The 24787-nt window shown below is 34.9% G+C and overlaps 1 protein-coding gene across 1 annotated transcript; it reads left to right on the forward strand.

The window, feature by feature from the left end:
• The first annotated feature begins 1066 nt into the window (after positions 1-1066).
• On the forward strand, positions 1067-17762 carry LOC113496748 (deleted in malignant brain tumors 1 protein-like). Its single transcript, XM_026876070.1, has 6 exons — positions 1067-1106; positions 1359-1515; positions 1876-1935; positions 10190-10278; positions 15330-15452; positions 17391-17762. The coding sequence occupies exons 1-6, from the start codon at positions 1067-1069 to the stop codon at positions 17513-17515; spliced, it is 594 nt and encodes a 197-aa protein (XP_026731871.1). The 3' UTR covers positions 17516-17762.
• The last annotated feature ends 7025 nt before the right edge of the window (positions 17763-24787 follow it).

Raw genomic sequence — 24787 nt, forward strand, 5'->3', positions numbered from 1 at the left:
CTAACGAAAGATAAATTGCCTTTAAATATTTCCTCGTTAAAAGTGACGATCTAAATGTTTACCGCTTTTGCTAGTTCCATGTGGCCTAGGACACAGAATCGTAAAAGAATTTGGGAGAGGCCTTTGCCCAGCAGTGGTACACAGTGGGCTAGATAAAATCTGATACGACGGTCGAATAATTAGGAGATCGATTTATAGATCTACAGAACCAAAAGCTTTAAAAGTTCGACAGCCTTTACATGTGGTACAAAAAGGGTCAAACTCGGGATTTTTCCACCTGTTTCAATGTTTAAAATCACAGACTTTTCATCCCGCCTTTCCACACTAAGTATTCTGACATTTTTTTCCATATATTCATTCTTACACGGTCATTGGAGCTCAAGCCAAGTGTAATGTTCCCAGTTAGACGTGCTTCGGAGTACGTTAAAGAGGAAAATGTCTGGATGTCCATAATTTAATATTACTAAAGGAGGTTTTATGGCGTTAGAAGCGGTAAAGTGTTACAATGAAATGAATAAAGATTACATGGGCTAAGAACGTGAAGGGAAAACAAACGTTGCTGGTTCATGCTTATGTGAAGTTCACGTTTTATAGGTACTGCATTTAAAATTTAAATTGGAGCTTGAATGTATATTTAGGTTGTCTCATATCTATAACTTTTTTTCGAGATTTTCTGCAAGAAATTCTTTGCTTCATTTTTTTTTTAATGTTGAAAGGTGTGACCTCCTATAGTTGATGAAATCAATTAAAATTACATCGTTAAGTACCAGAGGCTACTATAGGAAATCATATGAATCGTGGTTGCGGTTAAACTTCAAATAACTAAGTGGAGATTAAACAAATATTATGGTTGTACCAAACGGCCGTAACAATTTTTAATATTATATTTATTTAATTAACAATAATTTGATATTTGGATTTTTGTCATCACGTGAAAAATCCATCTTTGCCTTATCGTCACGACATAATTATGACAGGCTATCATCGCTGTCATATATCTCTTTAAGTCCATTGAAGAGACGCTAGCTCATTGACCATAAAATTTTGGCGTCACACCACCCTTATTATGGGATGGCTGGGCATGACTCTAAAAGCTGATGAAGACGGTGCGTACCAAAAATACCGTGCAATTTGCAATACATTACTGTTAATGACACACCACTTTCAAAACATGAGTTGCGCTGCTCTGCAATGTATTACGATACAGACAATACTTCTATCTTCATCTAAATATGCCTTAGTTCTCTCGCCTCTCCTTTCAAGTCTGGAAATTTTCATTTCACACAAAAGAAGACTTTTTCCCTTTTTTTATTAAAAATAAAATCGGCAATTTTTGATGATTTTCTTTTTGTTTCCAGGAATATTCGATACGGACGGTGTTCAGGTACCGGGTACGGAATGCGACTACCAGTTCAGCCGGTCAGGTAGCCGGCCGACGCATGGGCGTCTCTACAGCCCCCGGTACCCGTCCATATACCCTAACAATGTGAGGTGCTCTTACCATTTTCATGCTAGGTGAGTGGGCAATCGATTTATAACTTTAATAACAACTGTTATAAAGGCATTAAGGAAAAAGATTTTGACAACTTTCTCTTAAAAGAAATTCATGTCAATTTTTTGATATGAAGTAACAATAAATTCAAAGAGATGATTAAAACAGTAATAGAAATACACACCTGTTTAATAAGAAGAAATTTCAAAAAAGCTACAAAAAATTGCATAGGATGGACAGCAATTTCCTGCAAGCCTCCACTTATTTACTTTCTTTATCTCAGTATGAGTATATTATGGAATACAATCGGAAAATCTTGTATATAACGAATTAAAAATTACCACCTAACATGAAAACTAAGCAACACTATTTTTTAATTCCAGACCAAAGGAACGCGTGAAGATCGTATTCGAGGAAATAGCCCTTCAAAAGGGTGACATAAGGTTTGTGTTGTTTTAGTTCAATATTAGGTACTGTCATCATTATCAGCGGACGAAAGATACCTACTAAACGCTCTACTCGCCTTGAGTTAAATTAGTCAGGCCTTGCTCGTAGTCATAAAGGCCTTGAAAAACTTACGGTAAAGAAACAAGAACTCATTGTAAAAAATATTCAGAGTGCCATAGTGGCCTTGCGAATGGCATGTACGAGATGCAGGATCGATCTTAACGCAGACGAAGTGCGAATGTTACTTTTTCAAAGTTATATGTAGTTGCATAATTATTCTAAGACACCACTGACAGACGGTAGAAAATCATCGGGAGGAAACTGTGTTTTCCCAGCAGTGGGACATTTATAGGCTAGTGTGTATGTAAAAAGACAATCACCAAAGACAGCTTAAAGTTTACGTCTACCGAATTGATGTGTCCACGAAACAAAAATTAACAAAATTGAATTTGAGAGAGAATATTTATCATGTACCTTTCATGCTTACTTTTGGTTTCAACAAAAAGTAGAAAAGAACTTTGAGGACGTTCGGTCAACGTCAATTTAAAGGTTGCCAGTCTGCGAAAATATGAAGCCACTAAAATAATTTACGTACTCCCAGAATGGCGTCCATATAAAACGAATGTACGATATTAGATAAAACCACATTGGAGAGACACTAGGATAACCATAATACCCAAGATAAAAATCCATTCATAAAAATGGAATTGCACGTAAAATTATTCCATAAAGTCACCGTCAATATTCGAAGACTGGATGATAAAACTGGGGAGGAACGCGTCATAATCGAATTTCTGAACGAAAATATTGAATATGATGACGGGCGTTACGTGGAACTAGCGTCGCCAGATGCCAACATATTTTCGAAACGACTTGATACCTGTTATTTTTGGAGCCGATGCTAATAAGATTTTAGAATCGCTTGCGGTGCTCGAAAATTTTACGCTAACCTGATACAAACTCGTGTTTTGATACGACAGTATACATGTGCTTTTAACGTACCCAAAGGATAAATATGAAACCTTACTGAGGTTCCGATATCTGTCCGGACGTCTGACATCAGACCGTATCTCATGAACCGTGATCGCTAGACAGTTCAAATTTTCACAGATGACGTATTCCTGTTCCTATGACTAAAAATTGTTGGCAGGGTTATAAACATGTATGTAGTAGTATGTTGGATGTTCATTAAAAAATTGCAATGCATGGTAGAAGATATCACACCAGATTAAGTCAATGGAATTCGGAACATAAACGCAATTGAAAATGGAAATTCAACTCAAAATGGACAATAAAGTTCATCCAAGGTAAAAATGAAATGACTAACTAAATAAATTGTTTCATCATGAATAAATGATTTCGAGTAGAAGCATCACGCAATGTTTATTTTCCGAAAGCTTTAAAAACCTACCATACGCTCAATGTTGCGTTAATTCACAAAGGAGTAAATTATGCATCGCTGACCACCAAGCAATTTTGGTTTCTGGTTTTTGGCTTGCTTCGTTACGTCCAGTTTTATTTTTTACGAAATTCAATGCATATTTAAACGTATGGGGTTACAAAAGTACTGGTTCGGGGGTCATGTTATGGTAAATGTTATGAGCACTGAGGTACTGAAAGTACGAAGGGTATAACACTACAATTCACACATCTAAAAGCAATATTTTAATGGCTGCGGAAGCGGGACAGCGTAATACAAACTGTACAGTAGTATCTTTCTTCCACATTCGCAATGACACTACTTTTAGGATTATTTAGACGATGCGAGAAATGTCTTAAAAGTTGCGGGGTGATACGGGTATAGCAGCAAAAGTGACTGATAATTAGTGCCAATGTACTGCAGCTTGCATATATTTCTCGAACCATCTAAAACAGCTTTAAGGGAATGCCCCTTGGTTGGTACAGGAATTAAAAATCGCAATAAATACAAAATGGTCCGCCGTCTTTTTCCAACACCAAAAAGTGAGAAATTTTAAATCGTTTTTCAATCTAAATTAAACTAACCTAAAACAATAAAGTGCAATAGCTAACAATGAATACCTCCAGGGTATTTACGCATGATTTCACTTTTTGCGTAAAACCAGTTATCCAAAATAGCCCGACCGTTACCGAAGCCAGAGCTGGTAGATTTGGCATAATTAAATTATGGTTGTAACGCTCGACTAGTGTTCACATTAATGGCTTCAGCTCATAAACTGTACGCACTTGTTTAATTAAACGGATAATGCATGAGTGAGCCGCTTTAGGTTACGTGCATAATGTAGCTAAGGTCCTGTACATATTAAGGTATACAATGGCTGAAAGCGATATTATGATGGGGGAGTTGGCTTAAAAAAATAATATTATTCCGTCAGATACTTCACCTGATATAAATCATCCGGTCCCCCTTTCCATCTTCCATCTTTCTTTATTTTTGGCGACTTTATATTTAGTGCCCACTTCTCATCGATTTACCATTTTTTCGTAGCCGAATTTAAGATCTTTGAAAAAAAATAAACAAATTTGTCAAATACCCTATTGTTACGAACAGTTTAATTTTTATATTTATTTTATTTAAAAAAGTGACTCCCGCACTAAGGAATTTAATCCTTGTGTTGCGGGGGCTTCACAAACGTACAATTGACATGCACAAGGACACCCAGATTCAGAACAAGTATTCGTGGATCACACAAATGCTTGTCCTACGCGGGGTTCGAACCCGCGACACGTCGCGCACAGTGGGTTTGGCGTGATGACCTCAACCACTCGGCTACCCGTGCAGTATTTAATTTATCTCCCATTTTTTTTTTTGGTCTGTATAGATACAATGTAATCCGATTAAGGTCTTACTAAGGTTTTAATATTCGTTTATCGATGATTTCATCACATCTACGCACAATTTTAAGGGCAACTCAATTTGTCTATTCATTTTCACAATATAATCCTCCTTCCTACTTATATTATAAACGCGAAGTATTTATGTTCCTCTTTTACGCAAAAACCGCTGTACGGATTTAGAGAAAACTTGGTACACAGATAGTGTATAACCAAGATTTACACATGTTAGTTTTATACCGATTGTTATGTATCCATGAGATCATTTTTCATTTGTATTTCATCATGAATACCGCTATAAACTTATACACATTAGAGAAGTTATCCATGAATAATATACAGCTAGTCATTCAACAAGACAAACTCAACTTGAATATATCAACGAAGTTACCTCATGATGAACGGATGCCAATTTTGGGGAGATAGATTTTAGCTAACATTTCACTGTCCAAGTTGCTAATTGGTAACTATTAGCATAGTCTGTCCTCTCGGTCACATAACCTACTTAGTGCCTACCCTACTTGGCTTCATAACTGGGTCAACCCAAATATCTTCCGATTCATTTACCTTTGCCATAACAAAAACCTGTTACCACTTGTTTTTTTCCAAATCAGTATTTCAAAACATTGTCCCCAAGATTAAATACAGACGTGGGAGATACTGCTTGTATCCATTCCATGGGAAAATATTACAATAGAAAATGCACTGGTATGGTATACATATTGGCTTACTGGTATAGAATGTATGAAGGACAATTAAAAATACCCTCGACCTTGATTATTTTCAACCGGCTTGAAAAAGGGCTAGGAGAAGGTTCTCAATTGATCTGTACTCTTTTTTTATTGGTAAAGTTCTAGACTTTGGACTGGTTGATCTGATTTGTTTTAACGTGAAATAGCAGTCATGTGACAAAATCATCAAGTTTTTCTCAGTATTTTTTTATTCGAAGTCGGTTGCAAATTTTCCTTACCGAAACGATACCATTTCAACAAGATGACGATTTAACAAGTTTGTTCAGTTATTAATATCTGAAAATAAACCATAAACCTTCATCTAAATATTCCCTAAATAGTTCTAAAATAGTTACTATAAACTAATATTGTATATTTAAGATTTTACCACGAAATTTGCCTCCGGGGTGTTGACATCGGCAAACCGGAACATCGTGTAAAGGAATTTGCTCAAACTAATCCGTTTAAGGGTGGAACAGTAACTAAATTTAATGGCACACTAGTTAAAGGGAGATTTAAAAGGTCTCGTAAACACGCGAACCTATAAATAACGTCTTGTTGCTTTAAGTTCTCTTAAACTATTATTACTTGGATAAATTTATCAGAGACGTTTTCGTGTTGTTAGATGGCCTCGTTGAGTTTATTCTAGCTTAAGTCTACGATTACTTTTAAAGTAGTTTGTTTAAGCAACATAATTACTCCTATAACAAGATTACTATGATCAAGATGGATAGACGGCGTCACCCTGGGAGATCTAGGAAGCGGTGGCGAGCCGATCTTAACGCTTACCGCTTGGGCTAATTTCATGTGGCCCAGGACAGTGAATCGTGAAAGTATTTGCGGAAGGCCTTTGCCTAGCAGTGGAAGACAGGGAGCTAGATGAAAAATAAAAAAAAGCTTTGCTGTGTACCGATATGATGATTCACATGAAAGTAAATATGTTAGAGTATATTTTTTTTCAATATTAGATACTATCACAACAAATAGCTGCTAAATATTGAAAGTAATGTCTTTTGCCTATTTGAACAGACCCCTCAGAGCCACGAGTTCGACTTACAATAAATCGGTTATTTTAGAAAGAACATTTACCTAATAAATAAACCAATAAGTTGCACAAGAATTCCGAATGTGCATCCCAATAATACTCCCTTACAAATTCAAGGCATTCCTGTTAAGGAATTTCCTAAGTCCGGCTTGAAACTCGGCTAACTAAATTAACCCAACTGAATTATCCGTGCAGTGGTAATATTACGTGGGTTGCATTAATTAACGGGACAATCGCAGCTATGACAATACCGGCTATATTGTGATTCGTATCTCCGTTCTTTGGTATCGATTTTGAATTTGTTTGTTTTGATCGATGGGTGATGATGGGTTTTGGGTCGAGTCTGGATGAGGCTGTAAGAAATTGGGACTAGAAAGCCTTATGCCCAGGTAGCCAGACATTTGATTTTTTTACAGATGATTTATTTCTATTGCCGCTACCAAAAAGTTTGAAGTCAGCAACCATTATTACGGCCTACAATTTGTAACCAAACTGATGTGTTTTTTTCCCAATTTATAGAGAATCCTCAGATATCTTTGACATTGACTCATCATGACTACGGGTAGAAGATGAGTCAATCTCAAAGATATCTGAGGATATAATCTAAAAGATATTTATAAATCTTCTTATTCTGTACAAGATTTTATTGCACCTACAGAATAATCTACATCAATATGATAATCACAAAGTTGTCCTATAATTCTGTTATATTAGAGAATCCGTAATCAAATTGTAAGCCTAACACACTTAAATATCCTAATTAGGTTACTTAATCGTCACGTAAAGTGCAATAAATTACAGTTATTCCGCAATTCCGAGCTCTGTCAACATTTCATTACCATAATGACTTGCCTCTCGTACATACTGCTTTTAACGTATTACTTATAGCTCTCTCTAAGCTATTTTATTATTTGTTTATCTGTATAGGACTTTTAATATGATAAGGTGAGATCAGATTTTTTTTTATTATAAACCCCCCCACGAATGATCAAAGGCCAAGGTGTCTTCTCCTTCCAATAAACAAGGTCATGAGTTTCCCGGTCCTTAATGTGAGAAAAGAATTTAATAAAAAGTGATTAAAAAAGAATGTCAAAAATATGAAATATACAATAGAGAAATCAAAGCTAGAGAAAATATTTATATTCAGGGTATCCGGAGTAGTAGTGACGACCAGTGATAGTTACTTCGACCTTTTCGTTGTTTTTAAACAAACTCCGACTTACATAAGATTTCTGTTCATACTGCCGTTAGTTAAGATACATGAAACATAAACGTATATATTTTTCTATCAGAAAAAAAACGCATAACTAAAGAAATCGCCTATATACGATGATTTGGGTACCTCTATGTATTTTCTAACCCTGTAAACATGAAGTACGAACAAAATCTTTATATTTGGGCAATTGTTTAATATCAAACCTCTTTTCACAATTAGGACGTTCTAAGAAATTATGTGAAAAGTTACTATACGCAGTATATTTACGTAGTCGCGCATCACAATGAAACGAAAATACCTGAATGCAGCAGGCGTTTTTTAAGAAAAAACAAACACGTCTTATTTCATCGAAAACTGAACCAATAATTATATTACGGCTTTGATCTAACACTGCGAGCATCGATTAATTTTGCGACCCGGTTGATGATGCGGTCGATTTCCGCAAGCAACAAATACTTGTTTATTCCACAAACACGGCCATTGGTGTTAATGCATGAGACTAATTAGACGAGTTATGATCTGAACCATATGCTAACATTTCTTAAATTATAATCAGTATGAGTGGGATTATGAGTTTTATTTTGGGTCAGCTCTCACAGGATTCCAAAACTAAGAAACGAAGCTTCGATGAGGAAAAAAATAAAAATACCAACATTGTAATGAACACCTTTTCGTTTATCAATCTGCAAATGTGTTTTCTATAGATTTCGAACATTCAAGTCGAAATTCACCAGAATTTATCAATTGAAGTCAATGTGACATATTATAATTGAATAATCTACTTTAAATTTATTTCTTCTTTCGACATTAATCCTCTAAAGAACAAATAAACAAAGAAATCAATCCCAAAAACTCACATTCCATTAAATTCTTATGCACATTGTACTCCAAAGGCATGGACTCTCCATCACGCCTCCCATTTCCGTTCCACAGTCATGTAATAAAGCAAACACGACAATTTGCCGTAACGAGAGTGTTCTCCATAAAATGTATGGAGCTGCGACATCATGTGTGTCAAGAGCAGAACCAGACGATATATTGCGATGGGCTTCCGATATTACTCATACGGAAACTTTATCACGAAAAATAGAAATTGTTTTTGAGGACCTTTTTTTTTTCATGCTAAAAGCAAATCCCTTGATAATCGAGTGAACAAACGTTGATTTTGCATTTTTTATTTGTTATTTTTTGGCTCTATATTTTTTTTTTGTTATGGTGTGGATCGACGGGTTTATTTATTAATTTGGGTTCTGTAGATTACGCTATTTATTTTAACCACAATTATAATTATAGGAATATTAAAAAAGAACTATTATGAGACTTTTGAAGGTCGTTAATGTACCTACTTCAATAGGTTACACATGTAAATTACCTTTTAACTGTCAAGGCTATTGAACGGAGGGAAGTTCATTCATATAAAAAATATATTTTTTTCCTTAGAATCATATTGACTTGATCTAATCACATAATATACCAGTAGGAATAGAACAAATAGTGGATAAAAAATAAGCAACGGTGATAAAATTACGTTCAAACTGATCGAATACCGAAAAACAAATGGCGATCAATTCACAACTTCAATTCAAAGGCATGTGAACAAAACAATTGAAAATCGAATATTTAATTTCTTCTTCACCATAAATACGGTGTTAATTGTGTAGTAACGAGATATTCAATCCGGCATCGAATCACAGCTCTGAACCAACACAGCCGCATCCAATAAACTATTTGTGGTCACAATAATGGTTACAATAGTACTGTGATACATAATATTATACTCATTGATTAAAATTCTAATCTGTATACAATTATTTGTCAATTATGAGCGAACTAAAGCGAACATTTTATCTTCATATAACTTGTAGAGGAATTCTTTACGGCCCAGTCAATGGTTTGGAGTTGTTATTGTTCGGTATTGTACTGTTCTTAAATTAGGATTGGTAACTCAAAATGAAGAAAATGGAACACTTCTAGATCACTTTGCTGTACATGTATATTATAACGTCTGACAGTCAAGATCCTTTTTCTCAAGTTTGCGTGGAGGGATCAAGCTGAAATTTATGTCAAATACTCAAGGCTTGTTAGGACCTAACCTAAAGCAACGCAATTAAAAGATACAGTCGTTTATGGCGCAAATGTTCGACATTCGCAAGGGAATCATACATAAACTTATAGGGTTCTTTACGTTAATTTAGAATCTTGAAATTGGGAATGAACAAACGTTTTATAGCACAGATAAAAAAGAAATAATTATGATTGCAATGCAAAAATTGCGAAAAATAATTCTTTATAATCTTATTTGCACAATTTTGGACGTAGTCAGGCATCTATTAGACTATAGTCGTACTGGCTGTTAAACGTACTCGTAAATATTAAAATGAAAAGAGTTCCCTTCAATTGTATGTAACTATCTTTTGTAACTATAGTTTGTTTTTCTATTCCAGCTGTTTGCGGCGTGCCGACATCATCAAAGTGTTTGATGGAAGAGACACGAACTCACCAGCCATAGCCATGCTGTGCAACGAGCTTACAGGTGATTACAACATGGCTATTTTGTCCACTTCATTTATTTTAAACCCAAAGTGCCTTGCCACAAGGTATATTTTTCCTTGCTATTGCTCTGTAGGGTCAACAACGCAGCTTAAGGGTCCAGCTAATATAAACCTGTTTATTTGACTTAATATCAATGGCCATTTGAGAACTCTTAGCATAAAAAGTCCAGTTCTTCCTCCCATCCCCGTCTAGGTCACTCGCGATATCAGACGTTCTTTATTAATTGAAAGGCCATGAAAATCTCCTTTAACTTTCAGCACCTCTTCAATTCGGTACAGTTTATTGTTGTACGGTGTATTCTTGTAAATAGATAATTTTAAAATTGAAACAAACTCGATAGTCAACCTTCTTTCTTAGGTTTACGCGAATGTTTGACATTGAAATGAAACTACTTTTACGGATGTTATCCGATTTTATTCGACACTTTAGATTTTAGTTCTTTTATGGTCAGTGACCATGATACCTGCAAAGGACAACTAAAATCAAAAATTAAACCGCGATAAAATCCGTAAAGTAGTTTCATTTCAACCTTCTTCCTATCACATACTAGAGTCAGTCAACTAATAAGATTGAAAACCTAATTTAGTCAAGACTAGCATACGATGCATTGTATTGCACTACTCAAGACCAGTACTGTTCAAAATTATTAATAGCAAGAACCCTAGACATATACCCGTTAAGGCCAATATTATTGCATGCCTACTACAACATAACCCAAAGTATCGCTGGTATTTTGGGAAACATTTGACTGACGTGAAAGCTAAGTGCTTGCCTCTGTTCGTAAGGGATACATCCTAACACTGAATACATATTGATAGAACTGATGCGAGGTATACGTGTTTGTTTGTACTTCAGGCCTTTCGTGACATGCCCGAATGATTTTGATAAGGTGAAAGATAGACCTATGTAGATACATATTGTTGGATGTTAAATAACCTCATAGGTTCACAAAAGTTTGTTGATTATGATATTATAATGCTTATTACCATCAGTCTAGCCTTTTTTCTTTTTTTGTTGGCTTCTAGTCTAACTGGGTGCAGCTAAATACCAATATTTTACAAGGTTCTACTCCTCAACCCAGTTACCTGGCCAACATGATACCCTTTTGTAAGACTGGTTGTCAGACTTCCTAGCTTCTTACTAGCTTGTAACGTCTATGAAAGATGTATAACCAACAGCTGGGAACCACAATTTAACGTGCTTTCCGAATAATAGAGGTGTACGTTGTAATATTGATGGCCACCCATCCACGTACTGACCGTACCAGGCATAGTAGCGTAGCAGTAATTGCCTTTTCATTGTAACTTGTACGTTAATCAAATTCCTATGAAACTTAACCCTTATACAATTTTAATATTGAAAAAAAAAGTACAATCTCCAATAATATAACAGTAAACAGATTATATAATACCAAAAAAATAAAATCACAAATCCGATTCAAACAAAATTAGATTTATTCGAATAGGAAAATATTCTTTGCTACAAAAAACAACTTGTCCAATAAATTGTTCTCAGAAAATGTATTTATTTAAGCTCCAATTGTATCTCTCGACTGTCCTGTATTAACAGTAACGAAAAAGTTTATTTTGATTTATTTGTAAAGTGTTTTATTAAGGAGTTGGTATTTTTTTTTATGTAGCCTGCTTTAGATCCCACTGCTGGGCAAAGGCCTCCCCCTTACTCTTCCACACTTCTCTATTTTGTGCAAGTTCCGGCCAAGGAGTTGGTATTAGACTTAGATTTTTTTTTTAATCTTTAATTATATTTAAGGGGTTTTTACCAAACTTAGAATGTTATACTCCATTCTTTGCTGTCTATTTTTCCTCCTCTGTTGCCGTAAAAACAAGTGCTACTTGCAGTTAGTGATAAATTCAAAACTGCGTTACAGTCAAAACTGTAAACTGTAACTTAACTGGTAAATAAGTGAAATCTTTGGAAAATATCCTAACTGTATTTATCATGTACCGGACTTAATAGACTCCCGGTCTATTAAGTCTAATACAGTTAGGATATCTTCGTTAATCGGATTCCGTACTCAAAGAATAAAAAGGGAACCCTGTAACTGAGATTCCGCTTCTGACGGTCTCTCCGTCCGTTTGCCACCAGGCTGTAGCTCATGAAATGATAACTAAACAACTGAAATATGTAATTTCTGCTTAAACAATGAATTGAAAAATGAAAACAATTAATTAAATGAAAATTTGGTGGGGTCCAATTGTTAATGTAAATATATTTTTTGCTCTATTCGTACATAATCTTCAGTGTTATGAGTCCGACTACTATTTTACGGTTAAAGGGTTTCATAGCCATACTCAACGTTCTCCTTGTTTCTAGGGGAACTGACCAGCCCTACGTCGCGAAACACTGATTGGGTATACATTCTGGATGCATTGGTATCGGTAGCCAGCTAGCGTCTGCGCACTCGAACAATTCTCCCTTTGAATGAATAATGCCACGTCAAAGTAGCAATGACTTTCGGGGATAGGGTTGGCTCTTACTTTGCTCTTTTGTCATGATTTTTATTAAAATTCAAAAAGTATTTTAGCTTCCGCTATAGCTATTCCTAAGCTCAGCTAATAGCCGCTATTACGTACAGCGCAGCAATTTCAAATTTACAAATGTTAAAATCATAGGATACAATTCGAAAACATTGGTCTTTATTCTTTGTATATCTTGTTACAGCGGCAACGAAATATAACATCGGTCATATTTTTTTATTTATTTTCTAGCTACGTTTCTCTTCCTTTTATCTTCTACGTTTTTTGTATTTTAGCTATTACGGATAAAAATAGGACCAACTCTTGAATTTAAGCACTACTTTTTACTCAGTTCACCTTCGTCAAAGGTTGCATATATAAATTTAGAATAAGCCTACTGAAGCGTTTGAAATGATAAAAGGTTGAAAATAATAAGTTGTGTAGTACAAAATTTGCTTCAAAAAACTATTTGATAAAAACTAACAACCCTAGTTTTAACAAACTCGCCCCAGTTGCGCAGCGCTGTGATTACAACCACCCTCTATACCTAATTTCCAGGTTTTACGTATTCAAACAATGGCTTCTGTTTCTTCAAGCTATATTTTACAAGAAACCGCTTTAAAATATGCGAATCGCGATGCGAAAATATAGTTAGCGCCTTAAGAAATATAGTATGTAAAGTAATCATTTGTTGTTTTTGGGTAGTAAAAGTTTTGAGTTTGAAATCAATCCTTGTGCCGGGTGTGTTCCACGAACATTCAAGTCTCAGGACAAGCATTATAGGATCACACAAATGCTAGTTACGCGGGAATCGAAGCCGCGACACGCCACGCTCAGTGGGTGACTTCAACCACTATGAGAGAGGAAAAAAAACGGAGATAATCTCTTCATTTTAAAGACCAGCGCATCGTTGAACGCTCACCGCGGTAGTAAGAACGTGTTGACTTGAGATAACGTATCAATAACATATGCTCCTGACTCTAGTAGCGTGTTGACCGCAAACCTTGAACCTTTATCTGTACGTGTTAATTATGCAAAACCTCATGATCGTGTTGGTTGTCATACCAATTAATTTACGACTTACTTACTCGTAAATACATTTTGATTAATATGTTTCTTTTGGTAGCAGGTGTAGTATTAATACCAATCCATACCGAGTGTGGTTTCTATATAGTACCAATTATGGTACTATATAGAGTCATTAGGCTTAACAAGGTGTTACCATACGATATAATATGATCTTTTCATATCAGAACCATATTAAAAGAAAATAAAAATGAAACTTTTCAGAAAAAAGTAGAATTTCTTACTTTCCGACTAATTTTAGTAAAATCCATTCTATTTTTTTAGATTATATAGCCTACTTTAGGATCATGTAAATAATTTAATGTAACCGCAGTATCGAACAAAGGCCAGCCAGCTCTTAATGCATAGAAACTGAAATGACAGTATATAATATTATAATGGATATTATAAAGAAGATAGTCTTTCAACCATAAAGTCATCACACAACATAATAATCCAATATTAATATGCAAACATAACATTGAATCATAATGATAAAACCCTTTTGACCTCAAGATTAGTCCATCAGAAACAGATCTAACGCATAAGCAATACATTATCTATTTACTTATTTGGTATCGATCCTAATCCGATGTTCTTATTCCCTTTCATTAGCTTTCCTACAGAATTTATAGAACCCGAGTCAGCAACAAGGGATCATTCAATCCTTAGTTCGCTCATCTTTTCAATACAACCCTCTTCAAAAACCTTCATCAACAATGGGGGCCTAAGATGTTATTCAGAACATGTTACGTACATCTGTTTCCGTGCCTGTATGTATATCTCCAGCTCGTAGTATACGGAAGTGTTATGAGAGAATTCCGTCTCTCAAATTTCGGCAGGAGTCTCTTTGATGCCAAATCCGAAATTTCGTGACGTTTCAAAAATCAGTAATCCCATTCTTTTGTTGAATTTCCAGTGAAATCTTACTGTGGAATGGAAATTTTATTTTAGCTCGCGCGAAAGAGTTGTGTTAAATCCCAACGAACGGTATTGGGGATTTGCCGGGTGATAGATTTTCAGTTTAACTTTTCATGGCTTGGACCTGTAAACCGTTAATACATATTAGAGTGCTATCGGGGAATCTTTGGCTTTTGAACAGAATTGTGTTATAGCTTTTATAAAGGCTGTTTTTCTACCAATTTTAGAACGCTAGGATTCAATAGGAAAAAAATGTATTGACTGCCAGACGCAGAAAATATAAGATTCTTTTTTTTCGTAAACAAAAATAAGCATAGTAGTGAAATCGCGTGTGACGTCACTTACCAGTAAGCATTTTACTAGCAAGTGATGTTACTAGCACCCACTACATACAATAATTTTTAAGGATGTATGTATTGATGTAAGAAAATACGTATTATTCAGGTCTATTTTATTTAGATGTTTTTAGTCCAATTCAAACCAAAAATCTGCATAAGACATTAGGATAATATAAATTCTTATCTATTTCATATTACTCTCTGACTAATTCTTCGTTATCATGTTTCAGGCTATGAGGTGCTGTCGACGGGTCCAGCGCTGCTTATCCAGTTCACAGCGAACTCTGCCACCCCTGGCCAGGGGTTTGCAGCCACTTTCCTCTTCCAACCACCTCCTGATTCGACAGCTGCGGGTTTGTATTTACCATTGGGTGATCAGTAACACAACGTGTATAATTGCTTACTCTTAGTAAAAAGAAAATAGACGCAGAAGTGGCGCAATTACTGAAGATACGCAGATTTTAACCTTCTGCAGTTGTACGATGCTGCTAAAGAACAAATGAATTTTCTTTCTATGCCCTTTTTGAAGCTTCCCGTTTTTCATATTTTGCTTTTAAGTAGGGATGTCCCTTACTTGTGTGTCTAAACTAAGTAAATAACAAACTAATCAATAGTTGCTCACTATTTACGTTACGTGTTTAAGTTAAAAACTAATTAATTAGTATTTTCCACGTAATTCCGATTTCAGGAAAGAAGCGTCTCTTTGACACAGTTAATTAAAAGCTTGCGTATTTGTTTAAACGAATGAAATACCAGTATATTGACATTCGGAACAAATAAGGAATTACTTAAATTCCGTAAAATTCTAGTTCATTTTATATTTAATATCTCTCTGAGTTTGTTTCGGCATTTCTTCTCAGGGTCGTCAAATAGGAAATTTTGACTTCAGCATTCTAAAAAAGATGTGAATGTGTTGATATTATATCCTAGTTGCAAAATGAATGATTTCATTTAATTTCTGTTTAAATAACAAAACAGTCACAATTTCTACGAAGCGAAACTGATAAAACATGTTCAAAACATTAATTAGTCAACGACATGCTCCGCTATTAGTTGTATCAATTCCAGATAAATCAATTTGAGATATGAACGGGACAATGTCAATGTTGTGATACAATTCTGAGCGATCATTGTGTGGTTAATGAATGGACTTAGTTCAATACTCAATACTCAATGGTATCGGTTTATGTTGACCTACGGCTAGGTACACGTATTTGATTATTACCTTCTTATTGAAATTGATTTGTATGTATCGATGATGATCTATCAATTATCTGTTGTATCAGAAGTTTGTTTTGTTCGTCGGTGATTTGTCTTAATTACTCATGATTTGTTTCAGTAATATGTTATAGTTTTTCAAGGGATTCCAAAGAAAAGTAGTGATGTCTATGTATGGAAACTCCTTATTTGATGAAACTGATTATTGTTGTTCATTTACCATTATCACAGTTTATTTGCTAAAAAAACGTTTACTACTTTTGTAAGTAATATTCTTAATTCTTTTTTTTACACATTTATGTGTAAAAAAAAAAGAAGCGACCGACTATATCAAGTAACTAAAACTAAATCACATTTCAGATAGTTGTTGAAAATGTCCCTAAGTTGTTTTCAGTCTCATGTAACCTATCTGATGTTATTATGAAAACCAAACATCTTTTAAATTGAAATTTTTGGCCCAAACTTCCAATACCAATTTATAAGGAGAAAATATTACTTATTCAATAGAAGCGAATTTGTAACAACCGTAAATGCGTCGGATCTGGTTAAATTTGCGAGTGCCAACATAGGTGGCATGAAAAGGAATTTTGGCGGCAATCCAACTGCCTCTTGGTACCGCTTATTTAGATTGCCATCACAACTCTCACCTGCTACCAGTTAAACTTTAAAATAAGATGGTTAACTTTGAAATAAATTTGCGATACGTTTCTACAAGTAGGTACTAAATATAAACGCATTTCCGACTCAGATTTAATAATTCACACTAGCCACAGAGTAAGTACAGTTACGTATACAAAAGAAAAAGGCTGTATTTTTTGCAAAAATTGGATACAGCATACGTAAATATGTAAACCAGAAAAATGAAAATTGCGAGACGCAAATTTTCTTTTTAATTCATAAAAGCGCCATCTAGTTTCACTGTAGTTAACTACAACGCCATCTACCTCACTAACTTGAAAACCCGCACGGCACGCGGCGAAATGTTTTAACGCAACCGACCACGTAGTTCCTGTTTGTCACAGAGATGGCGCTGTTCTCGCCAACTCAATTTTAACCCAAATTACTTGTTCCAGATTCGGATCGACTACTAAAACTAAGTTTCGGCAAAGCCTTCGAGTCTCTTGGGCCTGAAGTGAGCGCCACTAGTAAGTACAGCCTTTGCCATCATTTATTCAATACTGTTCAATATTGCAGGTAAGTGCGTGCAAACAGGAGGTACCTGTGTAAAATGGGCAGCTATCTGTCCTTACCTTAGGGAATTTTATATTTAACGGCTTTACGGTTGTATGGGGATATTACTAACGGGATCCCTATAAAGACTTAATGAAAAAATATGGAATTTGGATGCCCATGAGAACATTTACCTAAATAGCTCTATTAAATACTTGGCAAACTACATAGAGGTCCAAGTGGACAATAATATTCACGTAAGTTAAGTAAAATTATTATTCATACTAAATTAATAAATTACGTAGTTTCTTGCAGTAATTAGTAGATACTTCATTACGCTCATTTAACCCTTAATGAAAAACTGAAAACTTAGCAGCATAATGAAAACCTCTTTGAACTGATTCTCCTTTGAGCACAAAGTAACTAGGAACATTTACTTCGCAAAAAATGCTACACTTAATTTATTCCTTTCATTGCAAATTCACTAAGTTCATAAATTTAATTAGCCTGATGAAAGAACGCAGTGTACGGCGAAGTTGCAAATAAACTCGCAAGAAGGCCAGAAGCAAGTTTAAATGTAAGATGTCTGCGGAGTTCTTATTCTAAACTTATTGTAGTGTTTGGTACAAATAATGATTTATTTCGCTTTTGTAACAATACTGGGAATTAATCCAAGTTATAATATTTGGCTTTTACGCAGTATCATCGTATTTAACATTTTTGAACTGTCCTTGCAGTAATTACCTACTTATACAGGTATCATTTATTCTGATGAAAGCGGAACTTCGTTTATTTTTTTTTATTAGCTGATATAATTTTATAAACGATGCCCATTTTTATTGCAGTATTATTATCTTGGAGGAATAAGATTTTTCAATGTAAAAGAAGAACAAATTTTAAAATATAATGAAGCTGTAATTTAACACACGTTGAAAAAATTTAGGTACCTACAGACATAGTTTACCCAGATGTACAACATACTTGACTTAGAAATTTCGTACTAACTATCCTACACCAGTTTTCCGCCATATTGAATTTCGCATGCTATTCAACGCAACACAAAACGGGATTAATTACAACTTTACACATTACCGAGATTAAGTTATGAATTTTAAGTCTTCTCAGGGAATTGCTCTTTCGGACATTGCTCAGTTAGTTTTCTGTATGATCTTATGAGAAGCAACATACCATGTCTTTATTTTCTGATCGTCCACCTCTTAAAAATGTCCTCATTGGTGGTCATGATCACCCATTTCTGCAGCAGTCTTATCTTAATTATTGTTGCATATTTTTTTTTCTAAGAATCTGAGTGGACAACGATGTTATAGAGTTAATTTATTATTATCGCTGACACGCCTTTTCTTGGTTCGGTAAAAAAATCTCATATCCAGAACATCTCCTTTATATTAAATGATGTAACGGTTTACTCACGCATATTTATCGGGGTAGCCCGACTAGTTTCGGACCCAACCGGAGTCCTTAATCATGAGCAGACGCGGCGGGATCGCGAGTCGAACAAAATATTATAAAAATCTCCTTTATAGTAACATGAATTTAAATTGTGGGTAAGAGACATCATTCTACGCCGTGTAATGCGCTGTCTTGCTTCTACAGCTGTAATTTTACTTCAAAGCGATGTGGTAAGACCAGACGGCCCTCTAGTCTTTGAACCGGTTACTTTCCCAGGTTTTCCTCCGCAAGCTAAAAAGTTACGAACATCAGCTAAGCTAAAACTATTATAAACCGAACAGACGATTTTTGTAGCAATATTATCCTAAGTTAACCCAGTTTTTGATCTAGGAAAGTACAATTCTAAAATCTAACCAAGGCGACCTTGTCTTTCATGAAATATGAGTTCGTTGCTGCAATTTTTGCAAGGAACCAGAAAATTCTTACATTATTACTTGGTTGACTCAAGTGGAGTAGGCCATATCTCATCTAAAAATACCAACAGAAATCCATATCACGAATAAACTCTGAGCTTGTGTGACGTCACAGCTGTCTGCTAGATTCGGGGCCACAATAATACAGATTCGCTTTTAGTTTCGTCATTAATCCTAAACCACAAAGAAATAGCGACATGTTTATTTGTCACTGCACTATACAATGTTTAAAAGGCTGGAGCATCAGTAAAAAAGTACTTTTTTCGGTAATAAGGTGATTCGAAAGTGACAAAAACATGTATGGATATACCTTAATCCTAAATAGAAGGGGACCTCAAAGAAAAAAAATAGTAAATTACTCCAAAACAATTCCGATATCTCCAAGCCGATTAGAAATTTCAGAACAACTACCCAAAACTCCGACCAGCAATATAACTCCAGATTTAACTAAAACAACCTCGAACAAATGCCTGAATAGACAAAACAGAATCAGAACTTCAAACATCAGTTGTCCAAACAAAACCGTGCTTCGTAAATAAACATCTAAAGGATGACGTCACGGTGGAGCGTAGCGAATGCATCTCACTGCAAGTAACTGCGGCATATAAAGTATACAAGGAAAGCTTAAATAAATAATCAAACGGGCTGCAGTGGCCAGCGTTACTCACACCGGGAATAGGGGCCAAGGATTTGTGGTACAACAAAACACCCTGAATGTTTGATGCCAACTCTTGTAGGTTTTTTAAAGGTTCTGCCAGTTTCGGAGTTATGTTGATATGAATCATTTAGGCTGGTCTTGATTTGACTTTGTTTGGTCGGATAGAGGCCAAATAAAAGTGTGGTTTGCAGACTAGAGTATTGTTTCCGTCGACATTATTCAGACTTCGCATCTTCAGTAAACCATTACTACAAATGACTACCTGAGAAAGAAACAACCTAGCATATAATTTCCTGATCAGCTTTCTGGAGACAAAAATTACGTTATTAGCCACATTACCCCTCCATCAGGTGAGGACAAAAAAAACCACAATTTAATTCTTCAATTCATTAAACCCGACATAGAAACTCAATAATAATGAAATTCTCATAACCCCATTGTTTGCATTAACCTCTCATACGAAGACTGCTCAAAGCACCGTTGACCGCATTATCGATTGATCAAATGAGGCAACAGAGAGAAAATTCCCGTCGAATCGTTGATAAATCATAATAATCCACCTCAATTGCCCATTAAGGTACAAGCTTATTTTAATGAAAATATGAGTTTAAAATATAAGTGTTGTTTGTACATAATTTACAGGGGTTTAACGGCGATAGGGTACTTCAGGGGCAATCATGTACCTGCAAGGGTTAAGTTGTCGTTTGTCCTTATATGGGCCATAGTCCAGTGCCCTACATTTTGGGCCACCAGTTCATATAGATGCAAATCCTGTTTTGTACGAATAGCATTCATAAAAGTCTCATGCCAAATGACAGTTCTGTTCAAGCGACTTAAGAAGATGACAGGTCAAAGTCGTGTGACTAATTTTTATTTCTATACATTTGAGGGCTGCTCAATGACGTTTTTGATCATAGAAATGACACCGGACTAGAGGGGCTGGTTTTGTTCGGGGTATCTTAACTTTTTTAAACATACTTATTTAGTTTAGAAATATTTAGTATAAACAAAAGACTAGGTACTGCAATTTCGTTGGGATATAATAACTGTGAAGAAGAAATATGATCGGGAGGAAGCATACGGACTAGAGATTTCTAAACTAATTTGTTAAAAAAAAAACACAAACTCGTGTTTTCGTTTCGGGAAGTGTCACGTAATTCGCTTTGTTTGTGGTGTGTAATTAAAATTACATATAGAAAGGGTTTAGTCCAGAGACGTGTTTTTCACGTGAATGATTTGGGTAGGTGTCGCCGTTGCAACATCCGAGATGTTTTCAACCTTTAGGTAAATGCCTACATGGATGCTATGAAAAATTCCTGTTTGATTAAAATAAGTAGAAACGTTAAATTTTTATTAAAATATGACAAGGAGTTTTAACAATGCCTCTTCAGCCAGGACTATTGTAGTGAGGAAGTTTTATGAATTTCAATTGTATGACTGAACCATGCGTTGCTCAACCCTGATGTTTACTATTATTTATGATTATGATGCAGCATGGTGGTAAATGATCAGGTATTATGACAGATAACGGAACCTCAGTAATAGGTTTCACTTCTACCCTTCGGGTACGCACCTAAAAAATCTTCATTCCTATATTTACTTTACAAATAATTTGTCAACTGTGTATAATATTTCGAGAAACTGCCTACCTATTTCCAAGGCTCTAATACCCAGTGACAGATAATATTCTCTTAGCGGGCACTGAAAGCACCTGATAGAATACTTAGAATATAATAAATTCATTTATTAGGCGGCCGCTCACACCGGCTTTCCAACTGCTATTGGTAATTTAAAACCAGGTCACAAGGAAATAGAGCGTTTGTAATGTCGGCGTAGTTCTTTCGCGATTTAATTTCAGTATTTTTAAGTTGCCTATCCAAAGCATAAAAATCGCACCTTATTGCTGACGCTGTCCTTCTGTCCGCGAGCTGTATCTCATGAACACGAAATTCTTTAGTCGTACTAAAATGGAATTTGATACTATTGTTTTGTTTTAGATTCTGATATATGTATATATTTTTAACCAAATTGATTGAGCCTATAAAAAAACAGTAAATCACGTTACAAGTTCATTTGGTTATTCATTTCAAATGGTTACCGCGGCCCCGGTATACATAGGTCACGAGAAGGAACACCCATGTTCCTGGGCTTAAGAAAACAAAAGTCTGACACTCTCTTTCACTCAACTCAAAGCCAGAGGAGTTCTTAAATGATTGCCCATCCGAAATGAGGCTTGAAATTTTTGCAGTTCCACTTTAAAAAAATGCATCATGTTCCTTCATCGTCGACAAATACTGTATTATTATTATTTCATGAACACTTATTATTACTTTAAACATGTATCTCAAGGAATTCTTTCGTGTGCACATTTAAATAAAATCACAAATATTTCTATACTAGATAACCGAATAACATTTTTACATCACCGTTTCTCATAGCAGTGTTTTCTGTCACAACGTTTTGTATTTGTAGATACTATTCACCATTCCAAACATGAAATAAAACATCTGTCTGTCCGTCAGTTTACGAGGGATCCGAACTTTATTTGAAATCTTTACGGAATTTACGAATAAGTCCAGTTTTCCTTCACTTCTGGTTTCGTGAAAATATTTTTCCTTCGAAACGGAAGAAACTTAGACTGCTGCTTAAACTTAAAAGCTTTTTAGGCTAATACATAACAGAACGATTCATTTTAATGTTTTTTTATTCTCACTCTCTCTCTAATTCTTCTTGCGATTGAATCTAGACGGGTAAATATGCACTTCTTTTAGAGAAAAAAAATTAATGCTAAGCAATATTTTTTTTTTGTTTCATTCCCAAAGTCTCCCATCCGTCGTTTAGCTGCGATGGCCAGAAAGTTGAAAATTAAACAGATACTTATCAAATGTATTTTTGACACCGATATAACAACAAATAATAAAATCGAGGTTTAAATCGGTCTCAAATTTGATAGAAACCCCTTTGTTATTTATTTTCGTAACTTCAGTGACGCGTGTCTTCCTCGCACTGGACGAATTTATATCTCTACCTAAAGCAAATAAACAACACATTATTTTTGTACAAAATCAATTTACTTTATGTCCAATCCATATTGACATCAGCTTCCATTCTGACCACACTAAAAAACCATTAATAATAAAATTAAACTAAAAAACCTTGTAACTTACATGTATATCAACACATTAACGAAAAAAATTAAAGAAAAGAGTTAAAATATCGTCGCTCGTTATCTCCTATAATGGCCGTGCCCGTGAATACTCTCGTACAGTAATCGATGTCTGTGTGACGTCATTAGCCCCTGCTGGTGCCAATGCGACCTATAGACACCTACCTAGGTGTACAAAGTTGCATGCAAGCGCTTATAGAAATAATAGTGATGTTTTGGTGTCTGTGTTTATTTGTAACTTTTTTTAATGAAATAGACGTTAACTAATTTCTTGTTAAATGGTGTATGTACACATTAATTATTAATGGCCTAGAAATTATGATTTTTGACGAATTTCAAATAGAAAATTTCGATACAGCTTTCAGTTTCAGGTAGGAAGTTTATTTGGAATTCTCACTAAAGCAGGTATTCTTTTCCATCGGATAGATATTATAGATTTACAAAACTAAAAATTATAACCCATAGAAACGTTGTTACATTTTTTAATGAACTAAATTAATACCCTGTGCTAAAACTCTTCAAAAATTTATGTAATTCAATAAAAAAATTGTCATCTTCTGAAAATAAAACAGCTGTTTCATCCTTCCATAGCTCTGTGTGCATTGTGGGCTTATATTTGTATTGTTAACTAGTAAAAACTAACCGCGGACGAATACCGTCGACCTCAGAACACACAACTACGAACTACGTCTAAACTACGTGTTCTGTTACGTTCTAACAAAATGCTAGCTTTATTTCAACTGATTTTAATTGAAATAATTTATAGAGGTAAAGTTTCGTGAAAATATTTATCGCGTATTTGTGGAATAAAGAGCAAGGATTATAAATAATTATAATCAGTCTAGATATATATTAAGTATGAGATGACAAATAACACTAATAATAATACCAGCATGTAATTCTGGAACTGCTGGGCATAGGAAGATGGTTGAGCATTGATCATATGGTAACTAAGTGTGGGTTTCAAATTTCAGATCCCAATAGAATCCAGGGTACCTTACGATGTTTTACTTGAATGACTGTCAGTGAAGGATACCATAGGATGGAAATTAGAATGTGCAAAAGTCTAATTTAAGTACAGATAATGACGTTTCAATCGAAATCAGACAGACAAAAAGAAGAAGTATTTATTGACTGACCGATGGACTCTTTTATGCATTCATCTCTTTTGAAAGCAGTTACGGCTAAATAATTGTGTCAATCATTCTCCTCATCATTCTAATTCGAAATCGGCTTCAAATAGTTCAAAATTTGAATTGACAGTTCAAATCAAATCCTCATTATATCCGATTATCATCAATAGCTATTGACGATCAAGTCCAGTGAACATACATTCAAATGCACTGATGAATATATTTATAACACGAGTAAATCATTTTCGCGTAGTTTTGAAAGTGACCGATTTTGAACCTTATGTAGAGGATTTAAGGGTCTGGAGTTTTAGGCTAATTATACATTGTATCCTTAACTTTATAATGTATTTAAATCCTGTCGTACTAGTACGGATGGTACTCAGATAGTTTTTATCCCGATTTAATGTTCCCGTGGAAACAATTTCGATTTGTGGCAGGCAACTCTCATCTCTCGAAAACT

This window comes from Trichoplusia ni, chromosome 8 (genome assembly GCF_003590095.1).
Source record: "Trichoplusia ni isolate ovarian cell line Hi5 chromosome 8, tn1, whole genome shotgun sequence".
NCBI classification, from domain to species: Eukaryota; Metazoa; Arthropoda; class Insecta; order Lepidoptera; family Noctuidae; genus Trichoplusia; species Trichoplusia ni.

Coding starts and splice junctions, on each gene's coding strand:
- LOC113496748 (XM_026876070.1), top strand. CDS start 1,067: ATGGGATGGCTGGGCATGACTCTAAAAGCTGATGAAGACG. Junction 1,516..1,875: donor TCTTACCATTTTCATGCTAG/GTGAGTGGGCAA, acceptor TTTTAATTCCAG/ACCAAAGGAACGCGTGAAGA. Junction 1,936..10,189: donor CTTCAAAAGGGTGACATAAG/GTTTGTGTTGTT, acceptor TTTCTATTCCAG/CTGTTTGCGGCGTGCCGACA.